This window comes from Erythrolamprus reginae, chromosome 2 (genome assembly GCF_031021105.1).
Source record: "Erythrolamprus reginae isolate rEryReg1 chromosome 2, rEryReg1.hap1, whole genome shotgun sequence".
Taxonomy (NCBI): domain Eukaryota; kingdom Metazoa; phylum Chordata; class Lepidosauria; order Squamata; family Dipsadidae; genus Erythrolamprus; species Erythrolamprus reginae.
In genome coordinates, this window is record NC_091951.1 from 289,078,575 (window position 1) to 289,092,902 (window position 14,328).

Genomic DNA, 14,328 nt, shown 5'->3' on the forward strand with positions numbered 1-14,328 from the left:
CACTAACTTCCGCTTTCGGCTTCAGGAGACAGATCCTTGGCGCTCGTATCCCGCGTGTTTTAAAAGGTTGCAGCCGGCCTGGGGGGCTCGGGGGGGTGCTGGCAAGCCCCCCAGGCCGGCTGCAACCTTTTAAAACACGCGCGCCGCTTCGCAGCTGTCTCCTGAATCCGGAACGCTAACTTCCGCGTTCGGATTCAGCAGAGAGCTGCGAAGCGGCGCAGGTGTTTTAAAACGTGGCAGCCGGCCTGGGGGGCTCGGGGGCTTCCGCCCGAGCCCCCCCAGGCCGGCTGTGACGTTTTAAAACATGCGCACTGCTTCGCAGCTCTCTGCTGAATCCGAACGCGGAAGTTAGCGTTCCGGATTCAGCAGAGAGCTGCGAAGCGCCGCGGGTGTTTTAAAATGTGGCAGCCGGCCTGGGGGGCTCGGGGGCTTCCCCCCGAGCCCCCCAGGCCAGCTGCCACGTTTTAAAACACGCGCGCCGCTTCGCAGCTGTCTCTGAACGCTAACTTCCGCGTTCGGCGGCAGCGGTTTTTTTTGTTGTTGCACGGATTAATTGACTTTACATTGTTTCCTATGGGAAACAATGTTTCGTCATACAAGCGTTCCGACTTACGAGCCTCCTTCCGGAACCAATTAGTCTCGTAAGTCGGGGTTCTACTGTATAAGAAATATTCATGCTCTGATGGTCATTTTAAAAAACACTCCTAGGGAGCACCCAGAAGCCAAGAGGAACATATGTGGCAAATTTCAAGTTTGTAGGCTTTATGGTTCTGGAGATTTCAGGATTAATGCGTGAGTTATTTTCACTTTTATATATATAAGAAAAAAAATCTATGAAACTTTTATCAAGTACTGTCTAGTGATGCAGCTTATATTTTACAGCTATTAAAAATTGGTAACAAATATTTATTTATGAATTACATTTCTACATGGCCCATTTCACCTAAGGGTGTTGTGATGTTCATAAAACAGATCATCCACACCACTGATCTGATTTTATGACCTTTTTTGCCACATCAATATGTGAAAATTACAGTCATTAAGCAAACCAATGGTTTGCTGTGGCCCCATTTTTTAGAAAACAGGAAATAAAAGGCAGGATTTGGTAAAAATGTTGTAAAATGCAGTAATGTGATTGTGGTGGTGGTTAGTCAGGTCATTAAAGTATTTTTATATCTACTTTTTCTTCGTATTTATTTACTACAAAGAACATACCATATTTTTGGAGTATAAGACGCACCTTTCCCAGCCATTTTGCTGTCCCGAAGCCCCGCCCTCTGCCTGCAGAGAGCTCTTGGGTGCTGGGAAATGGCAAAAATTCTCGTTTTGAGGGGGAAAGGACTGATTTTCGCAAAACTGGGGTGGACAGAGGATCTGGGGAGCCTGGAGAGAGTTTCTGAGGACTGGGGAAAGGCAAAAATGCCTCCATGTTTGTGAACAAACAGGCAAAAAATGGCCCGTTTTTCACAAAAATGGGAGCATTTTTATTTATTTATTTATTTGATTTTTATGCTGCCCTTCTCCTTAAACTCGGGGCGGCTTAGAACATGCTAGCAATAGCACTTTTTAACAGAGCCAGCATATTGCCCCCACAATCCGGGTCCTCATTTTACCCACCTTGGAAGGATGGAAGGCTGAATCAACCTTGAGCCGGTGATGAGATTTGAACCTACAGATCTAGCCAGTTTTAGTGGCCTGCAGTACTGCATTCTACCTGCTGTGCCACCTCGGCTCTTTTTTTTTGCCATCCCCCAGCACCCAAGAACTCCCTGCAGCTTCCCAGTTCCTCTGTCCACCCAATTTTGGTGAAAAAACAGGTGAAAAAAAGCTCATTTTTCACAAAAATGTGGCTGTTTTTGCCTTGTAATTATCCCATCTAGTATGCCTGGAGGAGGAATTTTAGGGGTTGAAGTCCCCTAGTCTTAAAGTTGTCAAGTTTGAAGTCTGTAAAAAATGTACATTGTTGTAAAAAGTATTCTGCTACGCTGGTATTTATTAAATAATATATTACTACACCGTTTGGTTCAGTATATCTTTTCCTTGTTTTCCACCTCTAAAGTCTAGGTGTGTCTTATACTCCAGTGCATCTTATACTCCAAAAAATACGGTAATGCATGAAGTGAAATTCCAAGGGTTTAGATCCTGAAAGTTAACATAAACCTTACCTGTGAATCCAGGAATAATAAATGAAAACTTCAAACTCTGAAGAACAAAGCAGAAGCAGAAATTTCCTAAAGTGGATTTTTTTTAAAAAAATGTGGTGACTTCAATTTGGCTTTCCTTCCTCTATTTCAGTGATGGCGAACCTATGGCATGGGTGACACACGTGAGCTGTTGCCCTACTTCAGCTCCAACATGTATGTGTGTGCCGGCCAGCTGATTTTTGGCTCGCACAGAGCTCTGGGAGAGTGTTTTTGGCTTCCAGAAAGTTACAGGGAAGCCTTTGGAGCCTGGGAAGGGTGAAACACAAGCCAACTGGGCCCACCAGAAGTTGGGGAACTGGCCATTTCCAACCCCCAGAGGGCCTCTGGGGATGGGGGAAGTTGTTTTCACCCTCCCCAAGCATTGAATTATAGCTGCGAGCATTTGCGCATGCGCAATAATGTGCACTCACATTCTTTCGGCACCCAAGGGGAAAAAGGTTTGCCATCACTGCTCTACAGTGATCCCCCGATCATTGCGAGGGTTCCGTTCCAGGACCCCTAGCAATGATTGGGTTTTAGCGAAGTAGCGCTGCGGAAGTAAAAACACCATCTGCGCATGCAGATGGTGTTTTTACTTCCGCCGCAGCAGCGAGGAGCCGAAGATTGGGGTTTCCCCGCCGCCCACGCAAACTCCTCGCTGCTGCCGCGCCCGCCGCTTGTCCGCCGCCTGCCTGCCCGCGCGCCCGCCCTTCGCCCGGCCACCCGCCGTTCGCTCGCTGCTCGCCCGGCCACCCAGGTTCGTTTGGCTTCGGGACATGCCGGCGGCGACGTTTTAAAACAGCCGCGCGGCTTCCCAACTGAGTCCCGAAGTCAAAGGCGAACTTCCGCGTTTGGCTTCGGGACTCAGTTGGGAAGCCGCGCGGCTGTTTTAAAACGTCGCCGCCGGCATGTCCCGAAGCCAAACGAACCCGGGTGGCTGGGCGAGCAGCGAGCGAACGGCGGGTGGCCGGGCGAGCAGCGAGCGAACGGCGGGTGGCCGGGCGAGCGGCGGCAAACGGCAGGCGAGCAGCGAGCGAACGGCAGGTGGCCGGCCGAACGGCGGGCGAGCGAACGGCGGGCGAGCGGGTGCTGGGGGGGCTTCTCGCCCTCCCGCCAGCAAGAGGAGACCCAGGGAAGCCGCCCAGCAGCTGATCTGCCCGGCGCCATCTACGCATGCGTGCCCATAGAAAAAAGGGCTCGCATGCGCAGATGGTGTTTGTACTTCCGGGTTTAAAAATCGCCATATAGCCGTTTCGCAATGATCGGGATCGCAATACCCGGGGGATCACTGTATTTCTATCAAACCTTTCCTACAGCTTGCTGATAGGAAGATAAAATCAGCCCACAAAAAATCTTGAGTTGATTATCAGAACACTACAAGAAACTGGAGATCAGTGGCTACCAATTTTTTTTAAATGACTGATTTATTCTTTGTTCTGTGGCTGTGGGTAGAGGAAAATCCTCAATTAAAGGAACAGCTACCTTAATAATAACCTCTTCATAAATAGATGCTTAGCTCTTCCTTTCTCCTTTTGTATTGTTTAACCTTTGGGAGGGGGGTTGTTTACATGCACAATAAAGAAAAAAACAGTAAACAAAACTCCCATATACCTATGATTTATTTCTGTGTCTTGTTATATCCACAGTATAGTATTTGAACAAAATGATTAGCCACATTTTTAACACATGTATTGTTTTCTCTTATAGTTAAACTAAGTTCCGGTTATTCTGAGAATGGGCGAAGTAAGATGCTAATAGAAGCATACCCAAGACTTAATACATTTTTTTTAAAAAAAATCACCCCCTTTTGCTAAAGGTAGTTCTTGCTTAACCAGAATTCATAATTACAACAGAATTAAATGAAGGGACTTGGCAACTCTGGACACTTGGCAACTCATGCACTTACAATTTGATTGACAAACACCTGCAATCATGTGATCACCATTCATAATCTTCCCTGCTGGCTTCCCCAGAAAGTCAATAGGAGAGCAGGCAAAGAAAGTCACAAGCTGCTGCTACCTGTTGACAAGGCTCCCTCTGGTTCCAGGGGGTGGGGGATTTGCTGACAAAAGTACATCTTGGAATCCAAGCAGGATTTTGGAATGGGGTGTTTGCAGCATGGGACATTTGCAGCCAACAACTGAAGAAATGTATTTAGCCTATCTTTCCACAATGTGGGACATGTAACATCTGTTTCAATTTTGCTTGTTAGGGAACAGTTGCCCTATGCACAAAATGAATCGTACTTTATACTTGTTGAATCAATTAAGTCATTGTCTAAAGGCAATGATAAACATATATTTTAATATTACTTCATAAATACCATTTTAACAATGAAGCAATCTATTTTAAGGGAAATGACATCCCTAAGAAGCAGGGGTCTTCAAACTTGGCAACTTTAAGACTTGTGGACTTCAACTCCCAGAAATCTCCAGCCAGCTATGCTGGCTGGAAAATTCTGGGAGTTGAAGTCCACAAGTCTTAAAGTTGCCAAGTTTGGAGACCTCTGCTAAGAAGCTAGCAATCTTATGAATGTTGAAATTGGACAAGTTCAATGTTTATATTTGAAATGGATTTTAAGGTAATATTTTTGGTATTTTTTACTACTGTACTCTTCATGTATTAATTCTGAGATGAGCTGGACAAATATTTTTATTAAAATATTACAGATGCCTCAGTTTATTGAAGGGCAGCTTATTTTCCCATTGCAAAGGAAATGGAAGTTCACAAGTACTATAACTCTTAAGGTCAAGCTCAATTTCCAGAAATTGCTATTGATTCAGTGCTTGCCTATGGTTATCCTCAACAAAATAATTCAATTTCCTATTATTACGTACAAGTGTACTATATATAACTCCATTGTTTTTTAGATGGAAGGGAGAATTTTAAATAAATTATTCCTTAAACTGATATCTGTGCTTCGAATTCTGTTTGTTATGTTGTATGTTTCTTTTTATATGTTTTCAAATATGATTATCTTCTATCTTGACTTATCTTGTAAGAGAAGTCAATTTTAGTAAATAAAAAAATAACAAAACAACTATGCAGTATTGCCCACAATGCTCATCTGTTTTCTCTCTAGACTTTCTTGGTTTACTGTATTTTAGAATATATAAATAGAAACAATAGTAGCAATTTTGAACTTTAGAGATAGAACATTAAAGAATATTAGTTCTGTAATCATGTATTTGAAAAATTATTTCAAAATTCAGCCACATCGAATTAAAGAAAAAAAGATTTGACCATCCTATTTGTCACGTACATAAAGGATGTATGCAAGCATACATTCCAAAGTGGCATATCCTTTCTTAGAATATTTAAGATGATAATTTTGCATGAAATTTTTATTAACTATTATAAAGACATATCAGGAACCAATGTGAGGAAATTTAATACATTATATATACCTATGAAAAATATAAGCATTTACCTTTTGCTATCTAAACTAAATATTTTGCTCATTAACATATATTATAAATAATATACCTATATACCTTTCTTTGTTATCTCCAATGGTCTAGTTTTCTAAATATTAGTTAATAATTTTAATCAATGCTGTTCAAATATTACTGTGTTGGAATAATACAAATGCATTACATGTTTTGCAACACACACATACACACACACAATTTACTCTAATACAAATATATAAGTATTATATTATTTATTTACCTAGCTTTCTTTATAGTTTTACATTACTATTCAAAATACAGATGCAATTCACAGACTATCAATTGCAAACCCATCAAATCACAAAATTACATACCCAGCTCTATAACATTTGTTATACTGCTTGCCTCTTCTCTGCAGTACAAATCAACTGATCTGCAACAGGCAGCTTGGTTAATTTTCTTTCTAAACACGGATTTTAATATCTGAGCATACCTCACTTTATGAAATATTTCATATGAAGCTATTATTAATACTTGACAGAAACTTTCCCAAGGCAAGTACCAGTCCACCTACGCTCATACAAAATCAAACTTGCTGAAAAGGCAAAAATGATAAAACAGGTGTTTTGAGTGTCATGACAGCAAAGCTTTGAACTCTTAATTTATAGCATATTAGACAGTGATTGAAAGATGTGAAATGAAAATATGCATTTATATCACATTTTCTTAGCATAGTTGTAAACTAGGGATCCAAGATGCACCTCTAAACTCATTTTTCTCTGCCCATTTGAAGGATGTAACAGGTTTTATCATGCAGTGTAAAGATGCAAAGAAAGAAAGTCTTCTGTAACTATAATCCTGTTAGATTTGGCCAGATACTCTAGCTATAGTACTAATCTACAGGTAGTACAACTGGTCATTTAATGATAATTTAAAGTTACAATGGACATCCCTGAGCTATTTATGTCCCATTTTTGGCGTTACATCAACTGTACAACCCCTCTTTGCAATCATGATGTTTGGAAACTTTTGCTGACCTTTGCAGTCATTTGAAGTGGTCACAAAGCCATTAGTTTGTGACCTCTTTTTTTGCCAATTTCCACGGAGTAAATTGATTCATTTAAACTACTGACAGTCACTTAATGACTGTTGTAAAAAACCTAGGAATAACTTCAAATCCAGTTACAGGATACCTCAACTTGTGACCATGACTTACAACTAGGCTAAATTGTAGTTGTAACTCAAGGACTATCTGCAGACTGTTCCAAGTAGCTTAATTTCTTGTGCATAACTACTTTTGAATAAGAAAGGTTAATATTAATTAAAATTAATAATATGATATGTTAAAGATTAAAATTAAAGGCCTTACCTAACTATATGAAAAGACACATCTATTTTCCCAGGCTACTTACTGTCTGAAGAGCACAGTGGTTTTCTGGGAAGACTGACGTTTATCTACTCAAATATAAATGATAAATTCTCAATCAGTACAATATTTAAAAGTCTGAAAGTATAAACAAGACATACTTTTGTACTGTACACATCATGAAAAACACAATGCCACCTAGTCTCTTTTCTAATTTTCATAGTGTAAACATTTTATTATGGAGAAATAACCTACTTAATAGAAAGAAGTAAAAAGTGAATAACCTGAAAAAAACTAGTCCTATACAAATAATAATCAGTTAACACTAGTGTTGTGGAAAATGTTCCTTTCAAAGCCCTAGCTGAAACGTGTGAGTTGCTTTTGCAAAATTGAAAGTGTCCATTACTAAACAACATCTCATCAAGGCCCTTGAAGCAACTGCTTTGATGTGCAGGCAGAAAAGATGCTTCCACCCCTCTGGTGAAGTGAAAAAGCTAGTCTCAAAGCTTTAATAGGAGTGGTACCTTGGTTTCTGTGAGTAAAGCTGTTTATCTCACATTGAATCTGTCCAATTATATACAATGCAAAGCCATTTTGCAAGACCTATTAAATATACCGTATTTTTCGCTCCATAAGACGCAGGTTTTTTTCCTCCCAAAGTAGGAAGAAAAATCAGCCCCGTCTTATGGAGCGAAGATGCAGGCAGGGAGGGGGGGGGAGGCTGCGAACTCGGAAGCGCCATCCCGCCGGCTGGCTGGCTAGCTGCTGCCTGGCCCCCTCCCTCCCGGAGGAGGGTCTCCCTCCGCACCACCAGCGGCGCTCCCCCCGCCAGCCAGCCAGCCAAGCCCCGCGCCTGCCAGAACCGGCTCCTCGCTCTGCCCCCGCCGCCCGCCGCATTTGCAGGAGGTGGGGAGGGTCGGGCGGCCCGCCAAGGCCAGGAGGGATGCCGCTGCCCCCCCTTCCCTCTCTCCGCCCGCCGCTGCGCCTCCTTGACGCCGAGAGGAAATGCCGGCAAAGGTTTTTCTCAGCGGAGGTCTTCAATGTCGGGGGCGCACGGGCGGTTGCGCGCGCTCACTATCTCCCTACTAGCCCACTCGGAATATTCAAAATAAGAAAAGCCTTTGCCGGCGAAGGTTTTTCTTATTTTGAATATTCCGAGTGGGCTAGCAGGGAGATAGGGAGCGCGCGCAACCGCCCGAGCGCCCCCGACATTGAATATCACCTTCGCCGGCCTCGCCTCTCCTGCAACCCCCTTGCTGAGAGCCCGGGACAGAAAGAGACAGAAAGAAAACAAGACAAAGTGAGAAGAAGAGAGAGAAAGAGGGGGAGAGAGAGAGAAAGAGAGAGGGGTAGAGAGAGAAAGAGAGGGAGAGGGAGAAAGAGAGTGGGAGAGGGGGGAGAGATAGCAAGAGAGGGAGAGAGAGAAAGAGAGAGGGAAAGGGGGGAGAGGGGGGAGAGAGAGAGAGAGGGAGAGATAGCAAGAGAGGGAGAGAAAGAGAGAGAGGGAAAGGGGGGAGAGGGGGGAGAGAAAGAGAGAGGGAGGGAGAGAGAGGAAATAAAGGAAGAGGTGAGAGAAAGGAAGAGAAAGAAAGAAAGAGGGATAGAAAGAGAGAGAGAGTGAGAGATGCTCAGTGAGCCTTTCTTTGAAGTTGCCTTTCTTTCTTTCTTTCTTTCTCTCTTTCTTTCTTTTTCTCTCTTGCTCTTTCATTCTTTTTTCTTTCTCTTGCTTTCTTTCTTTCTCTTTCTTTCTCTCCTTCCTTCCCTCCTTCCATTTCTTTCATTCCCCCTCTCTATTTTTATTTCTCTTTCATTTTCTTTCTTTCTCTTTCTTGCTTTCTTTCTTGCTCTTTTTCTTTCTCTCTTTTACCTTCCCTTCCTCTATTTCTTCTTTTCTTTCTCCTTCCTACCTTTTTCCCTCCCTCCCTCCCTTCAGTCCTTCCTCTCTTACTCTCCCCTTTCATAAGTTTCCTTGCTTCCTTCCTCTGTTCCTGTCCCTTCCCCCTTTCTTTCTTTCCTTCCTTCCTTTCCTCCCTCCATTTCTTGCTTTCCTTTTCCTTCCTCCCTTCTTTCCTCCCTCACTCCCTTCTTTCACTCCTTCCTCTCCCCTTTTTGGCTCAAAATATTTTTTTTCTATTTTCCTCCTCTAAAATCTAGGTGCGTCTTATCAGCAGGTGCGTCTTATAGAGCGAAAAATACGGTACTTGGATCTCTCAAATTTGATTGATATAGTCCTATAGATAAACCAATCATAAAATCAACTGCAGTAGAGAATCTACATTATGGCATACATTGCTAAAGTTGAAGTAACTTCCACCTCATTCAGATTAGGATGGCAACTAAAGCATACTGTTTTACTTCAACATTTGCAAATATATTATTGGTTTACTATTGTTGTTTTTTTACATTTTTGTAACCAACCATTATTATCAGACACCATACATATTTGCAATGAATGCATAGATAACATTTTTCAATAAGATGCCAACACATACTTTGGACTTTAAAACTAGGGTTTACTGTTTGTTGATGGCAAATAAATAAATAAATAAATAAATAAATAAATAAATAAATAAATAAATAAATAAATAAATGTGTGTGTGTATCAACAAAGGTAGAAGGCACCAATTTATGAGAAGTTGCCCTAGAACCATAATGGTGAACCTATGGCACTTATGTCGGAAGTGGCACATAGAGCCATCCCTCTAGGCATGCCAGTTGCTCTTCTGTGTTCCAGTGCACACATGCGGTTGGCCAGCTGGTCTTCGTGCACGGCGGGGGGGGGGGGGGGGAAGGGAGAGAATACAGTAAATCAGAAGAGCAGCTCCATGATGCACATGCGCACGCCGGGAAAGTGAGCTTCCAGTTTCCAGTGCTTGCATACATGCTGGCCAGCTGGTCTTCGCCCGCACACGGGTGGAAGACCAGGTAACCGGCATGTTTTCCAGAAACCAGAAGCTCAGCTACTCTCCTGCCCCAGCCCCTGTTTTGCCAACACTGCCCTGGAACACATATCAAAACTATAAATGAAACATCCAAATTTCAAAGGAGTGGCAAGTTATCAAAAGAAACATAGCTAATAAGAACCAAAAATTGCAATACCCTAACAATTAAGAATGTAATTGCTTTCCTTAAAATTGATTTGCTTGCATTTTCACTTTCAATGATACAAGGTTTCTTATTAGCAAATAAGTGCATATTGTCCACTAGTGTTGTTCAACTAAGGTCAAATGACTACCACCACACAAGTATCTTCAGACAGACATTCCTGAACTATTTAAAATGGAAATATGAATCTTTTCTGTAAATGTGCATGATTTTAATACATATTTAATACCTATGCACTACTTCACCAAATTCTTTCACAGAAAACAGATTTTAAATAGCATTCAAAAACACAGTGAGACTTTGACAGAAAGCTTTTTAATGAAACTAACTAAATCAACCTCACACTTGATATTGTATCAACCTCACACTTGATATTGTATAGCATGGAGGTGCAGATTCGTTCATTAGTATCTCCAAATAAGAGTTGGAGAAACTCCTGTCTGTCAGAACTGCAGAACAGCTCCCAAAGAGCATCAACAATATTTGCCTAAGCGGGCCAACAAAAGCCAATATTAGAGTCCAATATCATTACACAATAATCGTATCTAGATCCCAAGTAAATGTTGAATTTTATAGTTAATTAACTATTCACATTCAAAATTAAATGATCAACTCAAAGGTGAAAACTGATCATTCAGAAAATAAACAATGTAGCAGAGGGAAGAACAGGAAACTTATTCTCATTCAGCCAAGAAAAAAAACAAGAGCTGAAGCACATGGCCCAGATGGTAAAAACTGAATTAATATACTACCGGAAAAATGATTGGGGGGGGGACAGGAGCGGGAGGAGACAGTAACATTCCCTGGAGGCATTTCTGTTTCTCATTTGTGAACGTAGCAAACATAGAGATTGGAATCTTATCTGAATTTCAAATGATTCGAAAGAAGGAATTCGTTATGAAACGGGGATTTACAACACAGGAAAGCCAAATGTTAAGGTTGGAATCAATACAGGTTTCCATTTCATATCCTGCGTATCCTCTAACATCAGATATACAATTTTGCAGCCCCTCAACCAAAGCTGTAGTGCCTCGCCTGTTATTTATTCATTCTCGCGCCCCCCACCCCCCATGGTCGGTGGCAACGGATGTATTACGAGAGGGGAGGGGGGCAAAGTGACGATTTTGCAGAATGGAGACGGATGACAGACAATTACTGGGGGATAAGAGAGAATCACTAGGTCGGTTACATCAAAACCCATTAACACCCCCCACAATTCCCCCCTCAGGAACATGGACCCTGATGGGCGACCACGTGGCTATCTTGGGGAGAAACGTAACAGAAGGGACTAGTATCTAAGGGACGACAGGAAACCACATGGCTCCGGTTGAATGGTCGCCCTGTATCCATTAATGAGCGATCTCCCGTTAAAGTTACTATGGGGGGAGTTGGGGGGGGCGCGGAAAAACAGGCCCCAAAGTCAGGCAATACTTACTTGCCAAGGAGCTGGTCGTGCTCAGCGCGGATCTTGCCCACCTCGATCTGCAGTTTGGCTCTCTCCCGAGCCATGTCGTCCAAAGAGCGCCTGGCATCGGCCAGCTCGGTCTCATAGAGGGATTTAAGGCCGGTGAGTTCCCGGCCCCTCACTTCTTCCCGCTCGGTGACTTGGAGGTGCAGCGCGCTGTTCTCGATCTCCAAACTGCGCACCTTATCGATGTAAACGGCCAGGCGGTCATTGAGGTCCCGCAATTCTTCCTTCTCCTGCAAGCGGGTGATGCGGGTCGGACTAAGCGGCGTGCTGGCCGCGCTGCTCCGGGTGCGCTGCCCTATCGGTGTGGAAGCCGCCACAGCAGCCGCCATGGCGCGAACAAAGCGCGGGGAAACGGGATGAAGAAGAAAAAAAGGAAGGGCAGAGCGGGAAAGCGGCGGGTGTCGAGGAGGCTCGAGCCGAAGAAAGGGGCCCGAAAGTTTCTGAGGGGAAAAAAATAGAGTCGGAGGACGCAGACGTCTCCAAACAAATCGAATTGAAAAGCAGAAACCCGAACAACAACAAAAATAAGAATGGTCCTCGATTCAGATGTAGAAAAAAAGGGGGGAAGCGAAGCGAAAGGAAAAAAAACACCAAGTCCAAGGTTTCGAATGAATGAACTGTGGAGCCGAAAGGAAGCAGCCAGGCGCGAAAAAGGAAGAAAAAAAAAAAGCAAAGAGGAGGAGCGAAAACAAATGAGGCTTCGGCAGGTGGTGAGAGGGAAATACAGAGGGATTTTTTTTTTTTTAAGGGAAGCGGTAGAAGGAAAAGTGCAGATGCCTCGAAAGAAAACCCGCGCAGACTCCCCCGCTGGCGCTTGCCGTTGGAAAGAGCAAACCCAGCCACCCAACCGAGATGGTGCACAGCCTCCGGCCGCTCCTCCCGCGTAGAAAAGGACCACAAAACGGGCGGGCTCAGCGCAAAAACCAATATGGCCGACACGCGCCTCGGCTTCCAATCCACCCGCCACGTCCCGCCCTGTTTTCCCCCCCTCGTCCTCTCGGCGCGGATCCCTAGGTCACGTGCCCGAAGCTAAGCCAATCGGACGGCGCAGCGCGCTCAGCTCCGCTGTTTATGGCGATTGGGACGCAAAATTCAAACCGCGCAGACTTGCAACTGTCAGCGAGATAGCGGCGCGCGCGCTTTCCCCGCTCCGCCGCCCACCTTCGCCTTCCCGCGCGCGCGCGTTGCTGAGCTCGCTCTACCGCCGTCCTTTGCTGCTGCGTCCCCTCCCCCACACTCCGGCCGGGATTTGCTCAGAGGAGGAGAAGGAAGCTGGGGGTGGGTTGGGAGGGTCGTGCTTGTGTTCTCCTTTCTTCCCCAGCTGCTGCCGTGGTGTTGAGTTTCTCCTTCCCCTCCATTAATGCGGGTGTCCTACATAACAGCTTTATTCCTCGCCGGATATGTCCGGTCAGAAAGGGAGAGCTGGTTCTGCCCAAGCGTGTGAACCGAAGTTGTTGATTAATTTTGCCTGGGTTTGCTTTCGACATTAAGGCTGGGCAGGTTTGAGGGGTTTGAAAGCCTGGATTGACCCAGCTCATTAATTAAGGCAACAGCTGGGTTGGGGTTTTTTTGTGGCTTTACTGTGGTGTGGTGATCCCAACCGCTGGGGATTGCTAGTCAGGTTTTTGTGGCCGAACGTGAAGCCCAGCCTGTTGTGATTTGTACACTAAAGCGAATAATGGCTTAGCGTGTCGTTTTGAAGCCAAGCTTAGCCTGAGGTTATGCATGGCGGTGTGGATTACTTGCTGACTTTCACAATTAGCTGACTTCCCATAGCAAACTTAAGCCAGGAATTTGGTTGGCGAGCCTTAGGTTTCATACGTGGTCAGTTAAACGCAAATCCTGTGGCTGAAATGAACATTTCGTGAGCTAATGTCTGCAATAAGGCATGTGGGCTGCATCCCAAATTAAATAGTTCCTGGATCCCCCCAAAAAGGATTTTAATTAACATTGAATTAAAATGGTTGCTTTCATTTTTGTAATTTTCTCCTCAGATTAAAAAATACCATTCAGTAGAAAAATTACCATTTAGTAGAAATGTCTTTAGTAGAACACTTAAGATTTTTAATGGGTTCTCTCAGGCCTTACATTGTGTGTCTTTTTGGCTTAAGTGTTATGTGTAAACTACATCTGAGAAGGTGTTCCTGTATACTTAACCATTGACCAAATTAGCCAAATTAATGTATTAGCATTCCAAATAGTTAAATATGTGGCTGGGTTCACACAATAGGTTCAGTCAAAATATAGTTAATTTTTTACTCATTTGTAGAATACACAGCTAATGTGTTTCTCATATCTTGGCAGTTTAAAAATGTTAATATAAATATCTGTAGTATAAAATTACCGTATTGCTCAGTAAATATCAAATTATTATCAAGAGGCTGTATATGATTGTGCTGATATGCAATTAATTGATTGCTAAGTTACATAATTCTACAATCGGCTGTTCAGAAGCAATCTCATTTATTCAGTTAGACAACTTCCTGAAAAGTATTATACAGTAGATTGGAACTAAATACTACAAATATGTTAGATGCTTGTGATTATGAGTCTATGCTTGTTTGCTCTGAAGTGACAATAGAATGTCCTTCTTCCAGAATTAAGAATTGGGTGGGGAAAACACTTTTCTACATGAGTAGCGTTAAGCCAAAAAATTAACAATCCTTTCTGACATGCCAGGACACCAATGTGTTTAAAGGCAAAACAAAACATAAAATGTACCCATAGATACAAGGTCATACATTTTTCAAAGTTTTTTTTTCCTTTTGCTGTTCTTCAATTCTTCATAAAATTATATTGTATTGAATGTTT

General features: G+C 43.3%; 1 protein-coding gene across 1 annotated transcript in view; it reads right to left on the reverse strand.

Annotated features, from left to right (window-relative positions):
• The window catches only part of LMNB1 (lamin B1), a 35,761-nt gene extending 22,488 nt beyond the window's left edge, over positions 1-13,273 (reverse strand). The window contains exon 1 of the mRNA XM_070742842.1: positions 11,482-13,273. Within this exon, the coding sequence (XP_070598943.1) occupies positions 11,482-11,846 (365 nt within the window). The 5' untranslated portion in view covers positions 11,847-13,273. The remainder of the gene's footprint in view (positions 1-11,481) is intronic.
• Between the last annotated feature and the right edge of the window lie 1,055 nt (positions 13,274-14,328).